This window comes from Balaenoptera borealis (genome assembly GCF_965194805.1).
Source record: "Balaenoptera borealis genome assembly, chromosome: 3".
NCBI classification, from domain to species: Eukaryota; Metazoa; Chordata; class Mammalia; order Artiodactyla; family Balaenopteridae; genus Balaenoptera; species Balaenoptera borealis.
Genome location: NC_138866.1, coordinates 85,786,215 through 85,809,683, shown reverse-complemented (window position 1 = coordinate 85,809,683; position 23,469 = coordinate 85,786,215). Strand labels below are relative to the sequence as shown.

The following is a 23,469-nucleotide window of genomic DNA, read 5'->3' as shown; positions in this document are numbered from 1 at the left end:
GTCATTCAGCCTTATTCTGAAGGTAAATCTGGATATTCTGCAATGACTCTAGATCTGAATCATGATCTAGATGTGAGAGAAGGACACTTATGGCTAGCATATAACTAATCAGTTGCCACCCAACAGTCCTTTGTACTTCGCATTTATTTCATCTCTGCTTTGGTGAGTGTGAAATCCATACTCTGCCAGGCGTGTGACATTGTGCCAACCATAATAGGGATTTACCAAATGTAATTAGACCTGGCTGATACTAATCAGCCCATCATCCAGCATTTGACAGTATCTCTTAAAGTGTATTTAAGAGAAGTTTCTTTCTAGTCCTGCAGTACATTTCTGGGTTAATTATTAAGGTTTTTTAAAATCTATTTTGATTATCACCCTTTTGTTCCCTCTAATGGACCTTCTTATTTTCTAAGCTATAAATGATTTATTTAAAAGTTTCTTCTGTACTTGGACTTCCCTGGTGGCACAGTAGTTAAGAATCTGCCTGCCAGTGCAGGGGACATGGGTTCGATCCCTGGTCCAGGAAGATCCCACATGTCCTGGAACAACTAAGCCTGTGCACCACAACTACTGAGCCTGTGCTCTGGAGCCCGTGAGCCACAACTACTGAGCCCACGCTCTGCAGTTACTGAAGCCCGCGTGCTCTAGGGCCCGTGTTCCACAACAAGAGAAGCCACCACAATGAGAAGCCCGCGCACTGCAATGAAGAATAGCCCCTGCTCGCTGCAACTAGAGAAATCCCGCGTGCAGCAACGAAGACCCAACACAGCCAAAAAATAAATAAAAAAACAAAAAAAAAGTTTATTCTGTACTTACCAGACCTCTTCTGAAGAACTTAGCCTCTGATTGATACAGTATGGAAGTAATGAGTAGATTCTCTTAACTCTTTAATTCAGACTACTTTTCTGAAGAATTGAAAGGAAATATTGAGCTAAAGATAAGAAATAGGAACGCAGTGGATTAATATTGCTCTTAGTACCTTTGGCACTCTTTTTTCTCTCTCTCTAGCAAAAGCTTCTGAGCAAAATCTCCAGAGGAAAGGTGACATATTGAAGAGATGGTAGAAATTAAAATAATAAAGCATTGGGGAGTGAGAAGGAATAGGTGCAAAAGAATAAATGTGTAGGTTAATGTTTTGGTCACCACAGAATAAAATACAGTTCATTAGTACGGTCTATAGCAGGTACGTTAAAATTGAATATTAAAAGCCTTGTACTGAATTTCTAGTGGATTTTATGTGTGTGTGTGTGTGTGTGTGTGTGTGTGTGTCTTAAAGAGCTGCTATGTTTCTTTTCCTGCTTACTGCTTTGTTTAAACATCTTATTGGGCTACAACTTGCATAATGTATTAAAAAATTCACCCGTTTAAAGTATAACTTTAGTGCTTTTTTAACATGTACTTCATTCTTTTTTTTTTATGACCAAATAATATTCCATTGTATGGATTACATACCATTTTATTTATCCATTCATCAGTTTATAGAAATTTAGGTCGTTTACACTTTCTGGCTATTATGAGTAATGCTGCTACAAATATTTGTGTACAAGTTTTTGCGTAGATACATGTTTTCATTCTTCTTGGATAGATACCTAGGAGTAGAATTGCTGGGTCATATGGTAACTACACTTAACATTTTGAGCATCTCTCAGACTGTTTTCCAAATTGCACCATTTTACATTTCCACCAGCAGTGTATAGGGTTCAAATTTCTCCACATCCTGGCCAATACTTATTGTTATCTCCCTTTTTGATTATAGACACCTTAGCAAGTATGAAGACGTATCTCATTGTGGTTTTGATTTGCATTTCCATAATGGTTTATGACATAGAGCATTTAAATGCGTTTTTTTTAGCTAATTGGTTTGAACAAGCCTTTTATTAAGGAAGTGGTATTTTGTAATGAAATTAACATTTTTTTCCCCCCCATGGGAGTCAAAAGCCCAGATTTTAGTCTTGCTTTTTATATCTGTTTAGAGGTTCTTTGACCTTGGATGGGACCTTTATCTTTTAAACGCCTTTAATTTTCTGCCTTAACAGAGTGGCTATAAGGATCAGTTGAAATAAATTAGTGAGAAAAGTTTTTGTCAGCTGGAGGGGATAACCAATGCCTATAACTCATTGTTCTCTGATGATGTAATTATTCAGGCAGGGATGAACATTCATAAGGAAGAGCATCATAAAGGAGAACTCTGTGGTTTTGCCTTCTTTCCTTTCTGTCATCTGTAGCACCAACTTGGCCACAAGGAGTTAAGCTAAACCGATGTGAATAGCAGCCTCTTGAGCTGAAGTTAAATTCATTCCTGGAGGATGGTGTAAATGAACTCATTGAAATTATTGCTATAAATTAATAACATTATCTTTCTCATCCACTTACTTGTATACAACATTGGTAGTATGTTTTTCTATACTTTCTTGCAGAACTTACGCTGTCCGTTGAATGAAGAGGTAATTGCCCAAGCCAGGAAAATATTCCCTTCAGTGATAAAATACATTGTAGAAATGACTGTATGGGAAGAGGAAAAAGAACTGCCTCCTCAACTCCAGATAAGGTGGGGGAATTTTTAAAAGGGAGAAGTTTTCATGATGGTTATTTATATTGCAAAATGGGTGTTTGAAAAATGTCTTTGTTGTTATTTACTGCTTTAACTTAACTATCATTATGAAGATTTTATAGAGAATTGCCTCATTGGAATACTTCCAAATGTCCATTTATATGAGATGTTCTCTTAAGACACTATACAGAAGTTAAGCCAAAGGAAGAGCCTAATCAGGAGCTTCTGCTTTTTAAGAAAAAACATTTTGGGGGTCTTGTTCTAAAGGATTTACGAGGTCGTAGCAGCCATTCATCCCAGTAGGGAAGTAAATTGCCCAGTTTGATCCTGGCCTGGACCAACTTCCAGGTTCCCCGAGAGGTCTGTGAACAAAGGTGGGGACTTTGGAACACTGTGTCTCCCTTTAGTCCAAGTCTTCAGCTCTTTTCTTGATCAAATATTTTGATGGGGGCCACATTCAAAGAAAAATAGACAAGATGAAAAGGCAGAGGGCTATGTACCAGATGAAGGAACAAGATAAAACCCCAGAAAAACAACTAAATGAAGTGCAGATAGGCAACCTTCCAGAAAAAGAATTCAGAATAATGATAGTGAAGATGATCCAGGACCTCGGAAAAAGAATGGAGGCAAAGATCGAGAAGATGCAAGAAATGTTTAACAAAGACCTAGAAGAATTAAAGAACAAACAAACAAGAGATGAACAATACAATAACTGAAATGAAAACTACACTAGAAGGAGCCAATAGCAGAATAACTGAGGCAAAAGAACAGATAAGTGACCTGGAACACAGAATGGTGGAATTCACTGCTGCAGAACAGAATAAAGAAAAAAGAATGAAAAGAAATGAAGACAGCCTAAGAGACCTCTGGGACAACATTAAACACAACAACATTTGCATTATACGGGTCCCAGAAGGAGAAGAGAGAGAGAAAGGACCCGAGAAAATATTTGAAGAGATTATAGTCAAAAACTTCCCTAACATGGGAAAGGAAATAGCCACCCATATCCAGGAAGCGCAGAGAGTCCCATACAGGATAAACCCAAGGAGAAACACGCCGAGACACATAGTAATCAAATTGGCAAAAATTAAAGGCAAAGAAAAATTATTGAAAGCAGCAAGGGAAAAATGACAAATAACATACAAGGAAACTCCTATAAGGTTAACAGCTGATTTCTCAGCAGAAACTCTACAGGCCAGAAGGGAGTGGCATGATATACTTAAAGTGATGAAAGGGAAGAACCTACAACCAAGATGACTCTACCCGGCAAGGATCTCATTCAGATTCGATGGAGAAATCAAAAGCTTTACAGACAAGCAAAAGCTAAGAGCATTCAGCACCACCAAACCAGCTCTACAACAAATGCTAAAGGAACTTCTCTAAGTGGGAAAGACAAGAGAAGAAAAGGACCTACAAAAACAAACCCAAAACAATTCAGAAAACGGTCATAGGAACATACATATCGATAATTACCTTAAACGTGAATGGATTAAATGCTCCAACCAAAGCACACAGGCTTGCTGAATGGATACAAAAACAAGGCCCATATATATGCAGTCTACAAGAGACCCACTTCAGACCTAGGGACACATACAGACTGAAAGTGAGGGGATGGAAAAAGATATTCCATGCAAATGGAAATCAAAAGAAAGCTGGAGTAGCAATACTCATATCAGATAAAATAGACTTTAAAATAAAGAGTGTTACAAGAGACAAGGAAGGCCACTACATAATGATCAAGAGATCAATCGAAGAAAAAGATATAACAATTATAAATATATATGCACCCAACATAGGAGCACCTCAATACATAAGGCAACTGCTAACAGCTCTAAAAGAGGAAATCGACAGTAACACAATAGTGGGGGACTTTAACACCTCATTTACACCAATGAACAGACCATTCAAACAAAATTAATAAGGAAACACAAGCCTTAAGTGACACAATAGACCAGATAGACTTAATTGACATTTATAGGACAATCCATCCAGAAACCGCAGATTACACTTTCTTCTCAAGTGCGCACGGAACATTCTCCAGGATAGATCACATCTTGGGTCACAAATCAAGCCTCAGTAAATTTTAAAAAATTGAAATCATATCAAGCGTCTTTTCTGACCACAATGCTATGAGATTAGAAATCAGTTACAGGGGAAAAAATGTAAAAAGCACAAACACATGGAGGCTAAGCTGTACATTACTAAATAACCAGGAGTTCACTGAAGAAATCAAAGAGGAAATCAAAAAATACCTAGAGACAAATGACAATGAAAACACGACAATCCAAAACTTATGGGATGCAGCAAAAGCAGTTCTAAGAGGGAAGTTTATAGCTATACAAGCCTACCTCAAGAAACAAGTAACAATCTAACATTACACCTAAAGGAACTAGAGAAAGAAGAACAAACAAAACCCAAAGCTAGCAGAAGGAAAGAAATCATAAAGATCAGAGCAGAAATAAATGAAATAGAAACAAAGAAAACAATAGCAAAGATCAATAGAACTAAAAGCTGGTTCTTTGAGAAGATAAACAAAATTGATAAGCCATTATAGACTCATCAAGAAAAAGAGGGAGAGGACTCAAATCAATAAAATTAGAAATGAAAAAGGAGAAATCACAACTGACACTGCAGAAATACAAAGGATTATAAGAGATTACTACAAACAACTATATGCCAATAAAATGGACAACCTGGAAGAAATGGACAAATTCTTAGAAAGGTATAACCTTCCAAGACTGAACCAGGAAGAAATAGAAAATATGAGCAGAAAATCACAAGTAATGAAATTGAAACTGTGATTACAAATCTTCCAACAAACGAAAGTCCAGGACCAGATGGCTTCACAGGTGAATTCTGTCAAACATTTAGAGAAGAGCTAACACCCATCCTTCTCAAACTCTTCCAAAATATTGCAGAGGAAGGAACACTCCAAAACTCATTCTATGAGGCAACCATCACCCTGATACCAAAACCAGACAAAGATACTACACAAAAAGAAAATTACAGACCAATATCACTGATGAATATAGATGCAAAAATCCTCAACAAAATACAAGCAAACAGAATCCAACAACACATTAAAAGGATCATACACCACAATCAAGAGGGATTTATCCCAGGGATGCAAGGATTCTTCAATATACGCAAATCAATCAATGTGATACACCATATTAACAAATTGAAATATAAAAACCATATGATCATCTCAATAGTGCAGAAAAAGCTTTTGACATAATTCAACACCCATTTATGATAAAAACTCTCCAGAAAGTGGGCATAGAGGGAACCTACCTCAACAAAATAAAGGCCATATATGACAAACCCACAGCAAATATCATTCTCAATGGTGAAAAACTAAAAGCATTTTCTCTAAGATCAGGAATGAGACAAGGATGTCCACTCTCACCACTATTATTCAACATAGTTTTGGAGGTCCTAGCCATGGCATTCAGAGAAGAAAAAGAAGTAAAACGAATACAAATTGGAAAAGAGGAAGTAAAACTGTCACTGTTTGCAGGTGACATGATACTACACATAGAGAATCCTAAAGATGCCACCAGAAAACTATTAGAGCTAATTAATGTATTTGGTAAAGTTGCAGGATACAAAATTAACGCACAGAAATCTCTTGCATTCCCATACACATCATCCTATACAGTGATTTTTCATCATTCCTTCAGATGATGAAAAATCTGAAAGAGAAATTAAGGAAACACTCACATTTACCATTGCAACAAAAAGAATAAAATACCTAGGAATCAACCTACCTAGGGAGACAAAAGACCTGTGTGCAGAAAACTATAAGACACTGATGAAAGAAATTGAAGATGATACCAACAGATGGAGAGATATTCCATGTTCTTGGATTGGAAGAATCAATACTGTGAAAATGAGTATACTACCCAAAGCAATCTACAGGTTCAATGCAATCCCTATCAAATTACCAATGGCATTTTTTACAGAAGTAGAACAAAAAACCTTAAAATTTGTATGGAGACACTAAAGAACCCGAATAGCCAAAGCAGTCTTGTGGGAAAAAAAAGGAGCTGGAGGAATCAGACTCCTTGACTTCAGACTAGACTACAAAGCTAGAGTAATCAAGACAATATGGTACTGGCACAAAAACAGAAATATAGATCAATGGAACAGGATAGAAAGCCCAGAGATAAACCCACACACCTATGGTCAACTCATCTATGACAAAGGAGGCAAGGATATACAATGGAGAAAAGACAGTCTCTTCAATAAGTGGTACTGGGGAAAACTGGACAGCTACATGTAAAAGAATGAAATTAGAACACTCCCTAACACCATACACAAAAATAAACTCAAAATGGATTAGAGACCTAAATGTAAGACCGGACACTATAAACCTCTTAGAGGAAAACATAGGAAGAATACTCTTTGATATAAATCACAGCAAGATCTTTTTTGATTCACCTCCTAGAGTAATGGAAATAAAACAAAAATAAACAAATGGGACCTAATGAAACTTAAAAGCTTTTGCAAAGCAAAGGAAACTACAAACAAGATGAAAAGACAACCCTCAGAATGGGAGAAAATATTTGCAAACGAATCAATGGACAAAGGATTAATCTCCAAAATATATAAACAGCTCATGCAGCTCAATATTAAAAAAACAAACAACCTAATCAAAAAATGGGCGGAAGACCTAAATAGACATTTCTCCAAAGAGCACATACAGATGGCCAAGAAGTACATGAAAAGCTGCTCAACATCACTATAATTATTAGAGAAATGCAAATCAAAACTACAGTGAGGTATCACCTCACACCAGTTAGAATGGGCATCATCAGAAAATCTACAAACAACAAATGCTGGAGAGGGTGTGGAGAAAAGGGGACCCTCTTGCGCTGTTGGTGGGAATGTAAATTGATACAGCCACTATGGAGAACAGTATGGAGGTTCCTTAAAAAACTAAAAATAGAATTACCATATGACCCAGCAATCCCACTACTGGGCACGTACCCTGGGAAAACCATAATTCAAAAAGAGACATGCGCCCCAATGTTCATTGCAGCACTATTTACAATAGCCAGGTTATGGAAGCAACCTAAATGCCCATCAACAGACAAATGGATAAAGAAGATGTGGTAGTTATATGCAATGGAATATTACTCAGCCATAAAAAGGAACGAAATTGGGTCATTTGTAGAGATGTGGATGAATCAAGAGACTGTCATACAGAGTGAAGTAAGTTAGAAAGAGAAAAACAAATATTGTATATTAACACATATATGTGGAACCTAGAAAAATGGTAGAGATGAACCGGTTTGCAGGGCAAAAATAGAGACACAGATGTAGAGAAGAAATGTATGGACACCAAGGGGGGAAAGCAGCGGGGGGGTGGGGGTGGGGGTGTGATGAATTGGGAGATTGGGATTGACATGTATACACTGATGTGTATAAAATGGATGACTAATAAGAACCTGCTGTATAAAAAAATAAACAAAATCAAATTAAAAAAGAAAAAGAAAAGAAAAAGAAAAGAAAAAATTTTGATGGGGGTTCCCTGGTGGCGCAGTGGTTAACAATCCACCTGCCAATGCAGGGGACATGAGTTCAAGCCCTGGTCCAGGAATATCCCACATGCCGTGGAGCATGTAAGCCCGTGCCACAACTACTGAGCCTGCACTTTAGATCCCACGAGTCACAACTACTGAGCCCTTGTGCCACAACTACTGACGCCCGTGCACCTAGAGCCCGTGCTCCGCAACAAGGGAAGCCAACACAACGAGAAGCCTGCACACTGCACCAAAGACCCAGCGCAGCCAAAAATAAGTTAATTAATTAATTAAAAAAATTTTTTTTTTAATATTTGATGGTAGGAATAAGGAGATAGCCCTTTGCCCTGTGCTTTGGGATCTAGGATTATTTCAGGTGTAGGGATTTAACAGTTGTTTTTTAAAAAATTTATGTATTATTTATTTTTGTCTGCATTGGGTCTTGGGTGCTGCCTGCGGGCTTTCTCTAGTTGCGGCGAGCAGGGGCTGCTCTTCGTTGAGGTGCATGGGGGCTGCTCTTCGTTGCAGTGCATGGGCTTCTCATTGTGGTGGCTTGTCTTTGTTGCGGAGCATGGACTCTAGACGCATGGGCTTCAGTAGTTGTAGCTTGTGGGCTCTGTAGTTGTGGCTCGTGGGTTCTAGAGCGCAGGCTCAGTAGTTGTGGCGCAAGGGCTTAGTTGCTCTGCGGCACGTGGGATCTTCCCGGACCAGGGCTCGAACCCGTGTCCCCTGCATTGGCAGGCGGATTCTTAACCACTGCGCCACAAGGGAATTCCCTTAACAGTTTTTTTTAGCTAAAACCCAGCAATTTCTAACAACCATAAGTCTTTTAGTGACAGTAATATTTGCTCTTAATTTACAAATGCAAAAGAGAATTCTAGACCTGATATGAAATACAGTTTGGGGCTTGTAGGAATTTTTCTACCTGAGTAATATTAGGAGTTTCACAAACCTAAATACAGTTTTTTTAGTTTACTGGGTTTATTTGTATTATCCTAGGAGAGAGAATTAAGAATTTCAATTTTTAAAAACATTAAATGTATTGTTTTGACTTTCGCTGGGCCATAAACTGTTTGGAAAAATAAAGATCTTCAGGGATTGTGTCCACAAAGGTTTTAATTTCAGATATGTTGATTCCATCAGTTAAATGCTTTAAGAAACTTTGTGTTGGTAAACATAATACTAGCAATATGCCTGTGTAAAAAGGGTGGGTTGCTTGAGTGTGGTCATGTATGTAAGATGGCACTGGACTTCAAATTCACAGATCTGAGTTCTAATTCTCACTGCTTATTGGCTTTGGGACCATAGAGAAGTCTGTTTGAGCCTCTATTTCCTAAGGTATCAGAGGCCTGAGAAAAGCTGCCTCTTAGAGTTATGAGGATCAATTGAGTATTTAGTGAAAGGTTATTATAAACTGTTTAAAACTGATAATAACTTCTGACATTTGTGTAGCCCATGACAGCCATTTTCACGTATTTTATGAGATCCTCACACCACTCTCAAATGTAGATATTATACTCTTCTTAGAGGTGGAAAAGATACTGTCATCTCAGGAAGATTAAATGCTTAAGTGATTTGTCTAAGGCCTCTCAGTCAAATGGTAGTTCTGGCACTTTAAATCTATATACCTTTTTTAAAAAAACTTAAATGTGCTATAAAACCACTATCACTTAAAATAAATAGAAGGTAAAAACAAAAGTAAGTTAAATAAAAACTAAATGTTAATAAAATCTGTCTATCATTGCCTGCTTGAAGGTTCTGAGCCTGAGGCCTGTCTCCTTTTGTCAAAGTGGGAGATTAGCAAGAGTTAAGAATGGTGTTAAAGACATACTGCCACTTACTGAGAATAATATTTTAATTCTGAAAGTTAGAAGAATTGGGGAACAAACATGGAAAAGGTAATACTTTTATCAGGGTTTTTAAATTTTATGGCACCGTACCACTTAAAATCACCTCCTATACTCGTATTACAGAGGTACTTTCCCATACATAGGAAACTACATGGTGCTGCTTCATCAATGGCATATATTATTTTAGCCTGTGTTTCATGTTTTCCTTTGTTTATTTGTTGCAGTGTCTGAATATATATCTTTTTTTTTTAAACAGAGAGAAAAATGATAGCTACTACTGTGTCCTTTTCAATGATGAACACCATTCATATGACCATGTCATATACAGTCTACAAAGAGCTCTTGACTGTGAGCTCGCAGAGGCGCAGTTGCACACCACTGCCATAGACAAAGAGGTTCGTGAGTGTCATTTGAATTATTATTCTGTCTTCATCAGCTTCCTGGAAATTGGGTGTTGACTGGCCCTTGCCAAGTGCCTTAGTAGTGTGTTAGGTACAACCATCCTCTTCATTTATTCTTCATAGCGTAAGTAAATTGGTTGAAACTTGATTTTTCTGTGTGTGTATAACAGTTTAAGATGACTGATTTTCCTCTTTTCTTCTAAATAATTAGAAAGTTACTGAATATACTTGGCAAGGAGTTGTTAAGAATGTCAACTCAACCTCAGTCTGTTTCTACAATTATTGAATGAATGAATAAATGCATGAATTATGAGAAGTTGGTTAGTTAACATCATCTATTAAAACTATTTTTAGAATAATATTGATAGCATGGCTCAGCTTTTATTTAACACCCATCCAAAGCAAAATGTGTTCTTCGGGTATGCAGAAGGAACATTAACCTAATCCCTACCCTCAAGAGGAGTGTAAGATGGTGGAAGAAACATCATGGCACTAGTAATTAGCATTGTGATTCTAGGGCTTGAGGAATCAATATCCTGGCCATACCTCTAACCCACTAGTGGACCACAAGTGTATTATGGAACACATGATGAAGAATTTTAAGTTTACTCATGAAAACTATCTAAGACATATAATAGGAGTTTAGTAAACCTAACTTATTATTATCTGATAGAAATAGAATATACTACAATAAGTAAATAATTGACATTCTTGCCAAGCAGGAAATCTAGAATCCTAAAGTATAGAAACTCTCCACTAGTGGTATTGAAAGTTCTGAAGCTACATAAAGCTGCTAAACATTTATGCTTATCTTCTAGGTATTGTCAATCTTAGGACTTTTAGGCAGTCAACAAATGATTGATAATTAAGAGCTTATTGGGTCTTTGGGCTTTATATTACTTATTGATTGGGATTGTCAATCTACTACCTAATTCTCATGTTTGTCTATAATTAGGGCCGTCGGGCTGTTAAAGCAGGTGCTTTTGCTGCTTGCCAGGAAGCAAAGGAAGATATAAAGGTAATTTTCTGAATTAGAGTCAAAAAGAGAATTTTAAGAGGAATGCACATTACAAGAGCCCAAGTAAAACAATTATATTGTTGAAGTGGTTTGACATCCTAAGTAAAGGTAAGATTGGAGCATTTAGACCCCGAGATTTGGAACTGCAACAGTTATATGATTTCTTTTTTTGAAGAGTAGATTACTTAGTTAAAACAAAAATTTTAAAACTAGTTTGTTTTTAATATTCCTTTCATTTCTAGAGTCATTCAGAAAATGTCTCTCAACATCCACTTCATGTAGAAGTATTACACTCTGAGGTTATGGCTCATCAGAAATTTGCTTTGCGTCTGGGGTCCTGGATGAATAAAATTATGAGCTATTCAAGTAAGCATATAACCTGCTTTTCTTATTTTTCATAAAATATTGTCTTTTTAAATAGCCACAAATTTTAAAATGTCATTGAGTATAAAATAAAATGGTTTTTGTTTGTTTTTTATACATTTTGCTTATTTTCAGGATTGCATTTCAGATGCTGTGAATAATGTTTCATTGGCTCTTGATTCTTTGATATTGACAGAATAATTCTTGACATCAAGTGTGGGACGATCACTGTTAGTTTTTTCATATGTTATTATAGGAAATGTACTTTTGGGAGAATATACTTTAAGAATAAAAATTACATGACTTTTTTTGTTTGTAGGTGACTTCAGGCAGATCTTTTGCCAAGCATGCCTTAGAGAAGAACCTGGCTCTGAGAATCCCTGTCTCATAAGCAGGTTAATGCTTTGGGATGCAAAGCTTTATAAAGGTAGGTAGATCTTTACTTGTGCTTCTTGCCATGAAGCAGAGGAATATTATGACCTTAAAGTGGAGTTTAATCTCTTGTGTTTATTAAATCAGTGAACTTGATAAGATATTATACGTTGAAGGTGAGGTTAACCAATCAATATGTATTCTGTGTTAAAACCCAGAGATAATGCCTTTTAATAATAGTGCCTTTTCATTTAGTCAGAACCAGTAAAAAGAGTATGTATGCATTCATGTAGTAGTGCCATTATAAAAGCTATGTTAATTTTCATTTTTAAAATTTAAATGAAGAACCAAAAGTAAAAGGTGAGAGAAAGGTTAAAGGGGATGGAGAAGGGAAGGTACAGAGTAAGAGTAGTCTTTAGTGAAACATAATGAAAAGGAATGGAGAAAGGTGGGAGAAGTAGGATGAAGTAAGGTACAGGAGTGAGAGGGGTACAGAAAAAGAGGGGAAAGGCATTACATGTATGTATTTTAAATTCTAGCTATTAAATATTAATTCAATAAATGCCACTAACATTTGAGTCCTTGAGGTCTATTAGCATGTGAAATATTTTTATAATATTCTGCCACTACTAATAGCTGGAATTTTTTTTTGCCTTGGTGATACTCCTCCCACTTCCCCAAAAAATGATGTATAGGTGCCCGTAAGATCCTTCACGAATTGATCTTCAGCAGTTTTTTTATGGAGATGGAATACAAAAAATTCTTTGCTATGGAATTTGTGAAGGTAATTGCTCTTTATAAATAGATATCAACAAATAGAAATAGAAAACCATTTTTGTAAGTGAAATAATGGAAACAAAGGGGATAATTATGAAGCAAGAATTTAATTTTATAGTTCATTTCTCTGTCAAAAAGTTCATTTATTTTCACATTTGGTAGTATGGAAACAGTAGTCTGAGAGAGGAGATAGGTGGAAAATGCCCTATTGTTTGCCTGGAAAAAGCAATAGGAGGTTATCACATTCGTGAATACATTTATCTTTTCTAATCATTTGTCCGTTAGTAAAATTATAACAAGAGCAGTGACTAGTTGAAAGGCATAGCAGGGAAAAGGAACAGATATACATGCTAAAAGGAGGCAGATATTTGATGGGCAAGAGTTATACTTAACTATTTGAGGCTAGAATATAAAGATAAATCTTATAGCTTTTTAATATTGTTTTATTGATCTATTGTGTATCCCTTATATTGTTATATTTTTTGTCTCTCTCTCTCTCAAGTTAGACTAGTTAGAACATGTACTTCTTTAACCTTCTGCTTTGCCTTATACAGAGGTATCCAGTAAATACTTGTTAGTTTACTCTGATTTTGAGTGGCAGGAAATTCTGTAAAACTTAGGACAGAGGTAGACCCAGGATGGAATTGGAAGCAGAGAGTGAAATAATGATTGTCATAGGCAAATGATACTGTGGGATAAGATACCTGCACTTCCTGGATTTTATAAGTAGATGGTTAAAAGCAACTAAGACATTTGGTTTCTTTAAAGGTTATGACAACTCAAATTATCAACTCTCTTCTTCTAAAACTCATTAGAGATAGAATATTGGACCATATCTGTGATCTGAAATGAAGTTTTTTCCTTATACAACAGCAGTTCTCCCTCCTTATATGATATTTTTCTGTATACCATGGTTACCTCCTAAACTTTGTATGAATCCTAATGGTTGAAATTAAATATGTAGGTCAAGGATCTAACACTGTGCTTACGTATAATAGATGCTTGATGCATGACTGGATGTATTATTATTTTTGTTCTCCCAAGATATCAGGATTGATTTTCAGTTGGTGTGCACCAGTGTGTAGAAGAAGTTATGTACAGCCAGCATCCATTCTGTTTAAGGCTGGATTGAATCTGATGGTTGGTTTTCTGGGTTATATCAGCTTTTAAATACTTTCAATATAGTCCCTGCCCTATTCCATTGGGGTAAAATCTGCTAAAGATTGCCCCAGATTCTGTTTGGAGAAAGTATATACTGCACCTTTGCAGTCCTCTGTGATTTTTACCTGTGTGTGTGTGTGTGTGTGTGTGTGTGTGTGTGTGTGTGTGTATGTTTGTTGTGTTTTTTTTAAATAGTTCTCACTATCCAACTATGCTAGGTTGGGTAGCTGAATTCATATTCAGTCTTTTGTTATTCTCTTTCTAGTAAATTTTTGTTGACCATAGTATCTCCCCTTAATAAATAGGAGTTATAATACTTGCCATCTTATACATAGGAACAAATGTAGCAGCTGTTAAAATTGGGATTTTAAAAGTTTTCAGTACTTATTTATAATTGCTTCTCCACTTATTGTTTTATCTTCCAGTATTATAAGCAGCTACAGAAAGACTATATCAGTGATGATCATGACAGAAGTATCTCTATAACTGCACTCTCAGTTCAGATGTTTACTGTTCCTACTTTGGTATGTATTGATTAGTCTTGGCAATCTTTCTAAGTAATATTTATTTTATTATTTAAGAATTTTAGTTAGTGTTGAATTAAAACAATTTCTGAGTCACTATGTTGGTCTAATTACATGTGGAAAATTGAATAATGCTTCAGTGGTATCTGCATGTGAAAATGCTTTAATGATACCCAAGGGCTAGGTAATTTGTGGAGTGGGAGTGATGGCACTACCTTGGTCCAATAGTGCTCATTCCTGCAGGTGAAACCTAGGGATGGTTTCTCAGTGTCTAGAGTAACTTAGGAACAGTGCCTTTTTAATACCAAAAAAATTTTTTTTTTGCTATTCTTTTGTTCTTTAGTTTGTTTTTTTTTTTATTGTTGTTTTTAGGGGTGGGGGAATAGAGTAAGATAAAACAAAGCAGGAGGAGAGTATAACTGTTGAGCATTTGCATGAGATGGAGCTGCATAGGCTTGGGAGGAGGAGGGTGGAGGATTCTGCTTCCTTTTTATACTACTACTTTTCCTGTTTCTTCTGGAAAGTTCCTACTTTCTCTTTTCAAAGGCCAGAGAAAAGAATGGGGAAGAGAAATTGGATTGCTAGTAAGGGGGAGATGTCAGAATAGAAAATATATATGACAGAAGCCTGAAATATATCTGTTTGTTGTACTTTGCTCACTGTGTGATTAACAGTGGTAAACATTCATGTAAATAACCTGTGTAGTGGGCTTGGGGTGTTCAGACAGGTGTTTTCTAGTTGCTGAGGAGTAGGGAATTTTTACTTTTAGAAAATAATTTCTCAGAAATTGCTATCCTGTGAGACTGAGGAGTGTGTTTGATGCTCGACAAACATTTATTCAAAATGACTTACCAACCAAATGAATAAATAAATAAAGTCCATACTATAATGAGTTAATACTAAAAACAATATTCTTCATACGTTCTGCAGGCTCGACATCTTATTGAAGAGCAAAATGTTATCTCTGTCATCACTGAAACTCTGCTGGAAGTTTTGCCTGAATACTTGGATAGGAACAATAAATTCAACTTCCAGGGTTATAGCCAGGACAAATTGGGAAGAGTATATGCAGTAATATGTGATCTAAAGTAAGTTGTTCGAGTAAAAAGGTGAGGGTACCTGTTAAACACAGTTGTGTTTATTCTGTCCTATAAATAAACATCTGATCCTTTTGGTTATCTTGGAATCTTTATAATGATGGCAAGTACAGAGAACTATTACTGTGATGTCAATAAATGTTTTAAGTGAAGGCTTCTTATAGAGTTAAAATCAGGTCAGTAAAGAAGGTACTGAGGAAGGGCCTCTCACAGGAACTTAGGGTCTCTTGGGGTCACCAAATGAATCTCCGTGATAGTCACCATGCCTTCCACTCACTTCCACTCATGTATTTTGGTTCTGCCCCTCTTGCATAGTCTCTTTGTGCTTAGTTTCAGATGATCTTGTTGATGTGAATTTTTTTAACTCCCTTTTTCATACATATGACCAAGTATTCATCAGGGGTTTCTTAAGTTTTTCTCCTTGAAGAGAATGGAGTTTCCTTTTAAACTAAAGTTGGAATCATATGATAGATCACATTTGGGATCATTGGACCTAGAAGGAAATAAATTTCTAATTTTTTTAGAAATAGATGGTGACTACTATAAGGATTATGCTGTATAAAGTATTCAATAAATCATAAACTTAAACAGTTATTTTAAGAATATATTAAGACAAAATATGTTTCATTTAGTTCGCTATTAAAAAAAGAGCTCTAAGATATATATGATTACTTATTCTAGTCCCTATGTGAATAAAATCATTCTAATTTTGTCCACTTCTTCTAGTGACCATGTAAAGTATAGAGAGCTGGAAACAAGTTTCTAAACCAACCTAGAAACAGTTTAGTCTAGTTAGAAAAATACATTTGACGGATTTCTGGAACTATGCATTGGATCCTTGATATTACTGAGAAAAATGTTTCCAGACCCTTTCAAATTCTGCAATTTCTAAATATGATTATGACATGTAATTCTTTAAAGTTCAGTAAATCGTTATGTTATCATATCTTCAGTACAAGTTGAGATGGTGATGAGTTCAGTAGTGAATTACCATTTAGCCAGTGTGATTCACAAATTATGCATAATTTACATTATGCAAAACAAACAAACAAAAAATATACAAAAACTCCAAATGGCAGTACTTAAAATTTAGTGTTAAATCAGTGTATTTATCATTCCTTTGGTCTACTGTATAGGAAAAATCTCTTTCTGTGGTTCTCATTACTCTGAAGTATTCTTATAACAGAGTTATTTTTCTATCCAGAGAAGAGCATAATCACATCATTGTTTTGTCATATTTTATTTTGTGGATCTCTGACTATAATTATTCTCTGTGGTAAATAATTTAGAGTTAACACATCCCTGGATACTTACCCCTATGGTAAAACTTTAGGGTCCCTGGTTGGGAAGGTAATTTTAAAGTTTTCCCACTCTTCTGATGCTCACAACTTCTCTCCTACATCCTTACATAAGTAGAGATATCTCTAATGACAAGGAGAAGGGAAAATTAATGTCTTTTGAGGACCTGATTAGCAGATATTGTGCTAGACTTCTCGTGTAATTCACTCTCACAAGGGTCCTGTGTTATTTATTAGTAACTGCTATGTGCTAAGAAGCTTTACTTATTTTACTTCATTTTATTCTTGCAACATTCTCATAAGGTAGGTGATATCTTTATTTGTAGATTATAATTATTTGCCTAAGGTCACAAAGCTAGTAAGTGGCAGAATTTGGATTTGAGCCTAACGCTATTTATCTGTAATACTCATGTTCCTTTCACTACATTATGTAGCTTCACAGACTACATAAACAACAACAAAGCCTTCTCCGAAACCTGGCCTAAAACACCAATCAGATATACCCTTCATTTAACAAATAATTACTGAGCCCCATTTCTCAGTCTCTCATTGTAGAAATTTTGTAGTGATTCTTATTATTTCCCCATATACTTATTCATTCACCACTTCTTCCTGAAGCCCTGCTTTTAAATCAGTTAGAAATAACCACAAATACTTAATGCCTTTTAACTGTTTCTAGAATAAAGTACAGATTCTTCCAGAATTTGTAGCTCTTCGTAGTCTCACTTTATATTACTACTTATCTGACTGTACCTCAGCATGAAATAAGTTTATTGGTCCTAGCAGAAGCTCTGTTCAGCCTGCCTCAGGAAATTTTCATTCTCTCAAAGCAGTGCATTCTAACCCTTGAGTAGCCCCTTCCAACTTTTAGAAAGTTTATTTTATATTGAACTGTGTCTTTTTGTAGCTTTCATTATGTGGCTCTAGCTCACCCTTTGTCCATTCAGAACAACTCAGTGCTCATTTAACTTGAAGTATTTGAAGACAGCAGGCATATCTGACAACTCTTTTTTATGTTAAGTTGCATCATTTTCTTTAAATATACCCATTTCATATTTAAAATTCCTTCTACGTTATTGTCCTTCGCTACTGAACCTGTTTTAGTTGACTGTATACCACTTAAGGTATATGCCAAGAAATGAACACAGTACTCTGAGGTCTGTGTAGTAGAAGGAAGGGATTATTACCTCTCTCATTCTAAATAAATACACCTGTATTAATTTAGTTTCATTTGTCGCTCACTCTGTGGAAGGTATCTGTTGGGATATTATGGAAATGAAACTTAGAAAAGAGATGCAGTTGAACCTTGGTTCTGTTAAGTGAATATTATCCTTGTATTAGTCTAACCTGTTCCTTCCTTTTTCTGAAAAGTATAGCATATTCTCAATGCAAGTCACCCTCTTCCTCTCCTACTCTGTCCCACCCTTTCCTTCTACTGCTTTTACCACCTATTTTTATCTGCAGACTGCTTTTCTTTTCCTTCCCTTCCTTACTCTTTCCTTTCTTCCTATCTCTTACATCTTCTTTACTTCCTAGGTCTCCTACAGGGGTCAGGCATGAACTACGTGAAACTAGAAATGTAAATTTTCTTCTCTAGATCAATGCTTCTCAAATATTAAGATGAATGTGAATCATTATGGGAGCTTGTTAAAATGCAGATTATTACTCAGTAGATTCTGCATTTCTAAAGATTCAGTTGATGCTGATGCTTCTGGTTTGTGAACCAACCTTTTGAGTAGTAGTGCTCTAGAAAACAGCCAAACTTTGATGCCATTTGTTCATTGTGGTAGAGTTTAAACTTTAGTCTTTTTTACTTTAAAAGAAAGATTTAGAATGTAATTAGTATATTTCAAAGTTATTTCTTTGATAAAGTCCTGATGATTGTATTTTAACTTTCAACATATTAATGGCTATTTAAAAAAGGGAAAATTAAACCACAATCCTTACTATCTTTACGAATAAAACTAATTTTTCCTCCATCTTTTTGCCTTGTCTTTTATGTTCAGCATTACTTCCTTTGTGCCCTTTTTTTGGGAGCTTAACATTGGATTACAGTGTCCAGATACGTATCTGTTTTCCCATCTGCACTTTGAACCTCAAGGGTAGGGTGTCTGGTTCATGTTTATGTTCCTGATACCTGGTGTGTAATAGGAATTGATTTGGGTTGACTGAGTGCAAAATAATTTTTAGTAATTGTTAATGATTCCTTCCTGAGAAGTTATTTCGTGATAAACCATGTTCCCACTGGATATGAAAACAGCCATTGTCTTTACAGCCAAAAGAAGTATTGGTCTTGTAAATTATAGGCTAAAATGGGTCTGTTTATCTTATGAAACAAATACATTCTGATATGTAAGCCACGATGACATAGGTGCTTATATCCTTCTTCTGGGTTCTGGGCGAAGAAAGCCTGGAGGTAGGAAGTCTGTTCCAAATTTCCTGACACAGCAGCAGTAGTATATCTATGGTACTGAAATCAGGTAGCAGGAATGAATGGCTCTGGGAACCAGTGCAGAATAGTCACACAAAGTTGTACAAATCTTTAGTCATTACATACTGAGCAGCAACAACAAAGGCCAAACTACTATAATTCTCATGACTGCATGCTTTAGGGGAAAAAGTGTGTCATTTTAATGCACAAAAATATTTTATAACTTACAAAATATTCTGAAATAGTTTGCACAAACAACATACATCATGCACATGTAGTTTTGACATGCATTTTGAGGCTGAAGGGATTTCAGCTGGTCCTTTGGGTGAAGGGTATGAACAGTTCTAGAAAATTTGTACTGTGGTTGTCCAGCTGTGACAGGCTAGGTTCACTTAATCAGACTAACTTTTGAGTGGAGAAGTCAGGCTTAGCTTTGACGTCTGCCTCTCATAGGTAGAGCATTCACATTTTGCTGGTGTAATTCTAGCACTGCCTAGAATTGCAAGAAATTAGAATTCATAATTTTGATGAATCAACATTATCTATAGCCCTGAGAACCTTAAAATTATCCCAAAATAGGAAAGTGAAATGTTTCTTTGTCTCTTGAAATGATAGGTATATCCTGATCAGCAAGCCCGCAGTATGGACGGAAAGATTAAGAATGCAGTTCCTTGAAGGCTTTAGATCTTTTTTGAAGATTCTTACCTGTATGCAGGTATGATAGTTCTTCTGTACATCAGTAAGATAAATTTATTAAAAAATTTAAAAATTTAACCCCAATCTTTCATGTTTTGTTTTGTTTTGAGCAAATTATGGTTTTTATTTGAGGAAGGATAAATCTAGCAAAATAGAAGTAAAATTTAAACACTGCCTCACTGATTCTGCTTTAATAGATCTTTCTGAATAGCTTAGTTAACTGCAGTTGTTACTGTTAATGTTTATTGATGCTTACCATGTGATAACTGTAGTAAGCACTTTCATGCATTATTTCTTTTGAGCCTCATAGCAATCTTATGAGGTAGTTACTATTATTATCCCCCTTTTACATATAAGGGAATCATAGCTTAGAAATAATTTGACCAGGGTCATACAGCTAGAAAGTGACAGAGTTATGATTTGAACCCGTGTGTTCTGACCTAGTGTAACAGCCATGTTAAAAAACTACGCATACATGAATATAAATCCTGATGATTTTATATTTTGCCAGTGGAAGAGCAAAGAAAGAGGGCCCATATGTATATGTTAACCACTCTTTTCTTGTAGGGAATGGAAGAAATCAGAAGACAGGTTGGGCAACACATAGAAGTGGATCCTGACTGGGAGGCTGCCATTGCTATACAGATGCAATTGAAGAATATTTTACTCATGTTCCAAGAGTGGTGCGCTTGTGATGTAAGTACAATTTGTTAGAAGGATCCGTGCCTTTTTAAGTGTTCTGATTGTTATTAATAGTATAGTTTTATGTTGCAACTTCCTTGATGTAAAGTTTTATTACTTAAATAGTTTCTTATATACTTGAATTATCTTATTAAATTTGTAGTTTTTTACACTTAATTAGAAAATGTGCTCCGTAGCATTCCATTTACCTTTGGGAATAGTGGAGTTTAAAAAACACAGCACACACTAATCAATTAATAAATTAATTATTGATAAATTTTTTCCTTGGACATGAATATTATAATAAAATTAGGACTAGACTTTTAAATATTCCAACAGTGGAGGGATGTAGATATTTATTCAATCAAGAGCCTTGTTATGTGAGTTAAACCATTAAGAAAATTAATTTTAATTATTTATTTTTTAATTAATTAATTTATTTATTTATTTTTGGCTGCGTTGGGTCTTCGTTGCTGTGTACAGGCTTTCTCTAGTTGCGGCGAGCGGGGGCTACTCTTCGTTGCAGTGTGCGGGCTTCTCATTGCAGTGGCTTCTCTTGTTGCAGAGCACGGGCTGTAGGCGCGTGGGCTTCAGTAGTTGTGGCATGCAGGCTCAGTAGTTGTGGCTCTTGGGGTCTAGAGCTCAGGCTCAGTAGTTGTGGCGCTTGGGCTTAGTTGCTCCACAGCATGTGGGATCTTCCTGGAGCAGGGCTCGAACCCATGTCCCCTTCATTGGCAGGCGGATTCTTAACAACTGCACCACCAGGGAAGTCCAAGAAAATTAATTTTAAAATATAGAACTAATGTTTTTCCTTAAGCAGTAATTTTATTTTATATATTTATTTTATTTTTGGCTGTGTTGGGTCTTAGTTGCGGCACATGGGATCTTCGTTGTGGCATGTGGGATCCTCCGCTGTGGCATGCGTCCTCCTCGTTGCAGTGCGTGGTCTTCTCTAGTTGTGGCCTGCATGCTCAGTAGTTGCGGCGTGCAGGCTTAGTTGCCCCGTGACATGTGGGATCTTAGTTCCCCAACCAGGGATTGAACCCATGTCCCCTGCATTGGAAGGCTGATTCATAACCACTGGACCACCAGCGAAGTCCCCTCCTTAAGCAATAATTTTAGACCATAATGCTCTTTAAACACATAATCCTACTCCAGACTCCCTTTTGAGAAGATGACCTCATTTATTTCTGTTCTGAGAAAATTAACATTATCTAAGTCAAATTCTTTCATCTTCTCCAGTTTCTCTGTACATCTCACTATAGTCAATTCACTAAGTTTCTATATATATCTTCACTATTCATCTCTTTCATTTTCCTCTTTCTAAAAGTGATGTCTCTACCTAGGCTCTTGGTCCCAACCTATATTACTTCTTCCTGGAGTTTGCTTCCTCATTTGTCTCCTCTGGTATTTCCCACTCTTTCATTCATCTGCCTGTAAACACACAGGACTCTCCTATTCTTAAGAACAATGAGAATGAAAGCCCCCTTACTTGTCATTGCTACCTCATGAACTGTATTTTATCTCTCTTTTTTCCTCATCTGCGGGTCACGCTCACAGACACAATAGACTTTAATCTAGCACAGCAGCTGTATAGAACGATAAGGACAGGAAATATTGTCCAGCAACTACCACAGCACATATTTTTTGGCTCCCCTCATCTTTATGAAGGGCATGCTTAATTGTTGGAGATGAGGTCAAAGTGTGTGGTGTTCATGTTGACATCTGCAAAACCTCCTGAAGTCATCTACATTTACTGTCGCCACTCTTTAGCTTCTAAAACTTCTTTAGAGCCAGGCTTCTGCCCTTACCAATTGATAGGAACTGCTTTTTGAAAAAATTTTAAAGGATCTATTTAGTAACCAAATTCAGAGGTCTTTTCTAAGTCCCCCATCTTCCTTAAATGTCTGTAGCGTTGCATTCTTTTGAGAACCTTAATCGTTTTGAAACTCTTTCCCTCTGATTTTCACAAACCTGCTTATCCTAATATTTCTCTTATTGATTACCCATTTCAATCAATGATTGCCTTTTTTCCCTCACTTCCTTCTGCCTACTAAACGAGACATTCCCCAGTGTTTTCTTTTTCTTACAGATCTTTTATTTCTACCACCCCAATTAAAACTTCATAAGATAACTTTCCCAAACTATAGAATCACTTCTGTTTGTGTGCTACACATTACTGCTTGGATCTTACATTTGTATTTCAAACTCAGAATATATTAAATTGACTTGTCATCATTTCATTCTACTTCCAGCTTGCATTTTTTCTTCTTGACTCCCTTATTCTGTTCATGACACCATGATTCATACGTTCGTCCATACAGGAAATCTGAGAGCCACTGTGTTCTGTGTGTTAGATGTTAACAGACTTTTGAGGGGGAAAAAGTTTTATGTTCATGTAAGATCGGGAAATGCTAGGTTGAACAAAATCAAACATGATTTTTTTAAGCCACTGAACTTCTCAAACCCTTTGATTAATCAGTGTTCTCAGGACTTCCTTGGTGGCGCAGTGGTTAAGAATCCACCTGCCAGTGCAGGGGACACGGGTTCAAGCCCTGGTCTGGGAAGATCCCACATGCCGCGGAGCAACTAAGCTCGTGTGCCACAACTACTGAGCCTGCGTGCTGCAACTGCTGAAGCCCACGTGCCTAGAGCCCATGCTCTGCAACAAGATAAGCCACTGCAATGAGAAGCCCGCGCACCTCAATGAAGAGTAGC

The 23,469-nt window shown here is 36.3% G+C and overlaps 1 protein-coding gene across 6 annotated transcripts in view; it reads left to right on the top strand.

The window, feature by feature from the left end:
• UBR1 (ubiquitin protein ligase E3 component n-recognin 1) overlaps positions 1-23,469 on the top strand; it is a 141,418-nt gene that overhangs the window by 50,143 nt on the left and 67,806 nt on the right. For all 6 annotated transcript variants that reach the window (XM_082388701.1, XM_082388700.1, XM_082388702.1 and 3 more), the window contains 10 exons: positions 2,421-2,551; positions 10,189-10,327; positions 11,289-11,351; positions 11,594-11,717; positions 12,034-12,141; positions 12,782-12,870; positions 14,450-14,548; positions 15,479-15,636; positions 19,990-20,089; positions 20,638-20,766. In XM_082388701.1, coding sequence (XP_082244827.1) covers positions 2,421-2,551; positions 10,189-10,327; positions 11,289-11,351; positions 11,594-11,717; positions 12,034-12,141; positions 12,782-12,870; positions 14,450-14,548; positions 15,479-15,636; positions 19,990-20,089; positions 20,638-20,766 — 1,140 coding nt within the window. The remainder of the gene's footprint in view (positions 1-2,420; positions 2,552-10,188; positions 10,328-11,288; positions 11,352-11,593; positions 11,718-12,033; positions 12,142-12,781; positions 12,871-14,449; positions 14,549-15,478; positions 15,637-19,989; positions 20,090-20,637; positions 20,767-23,469) is intronic.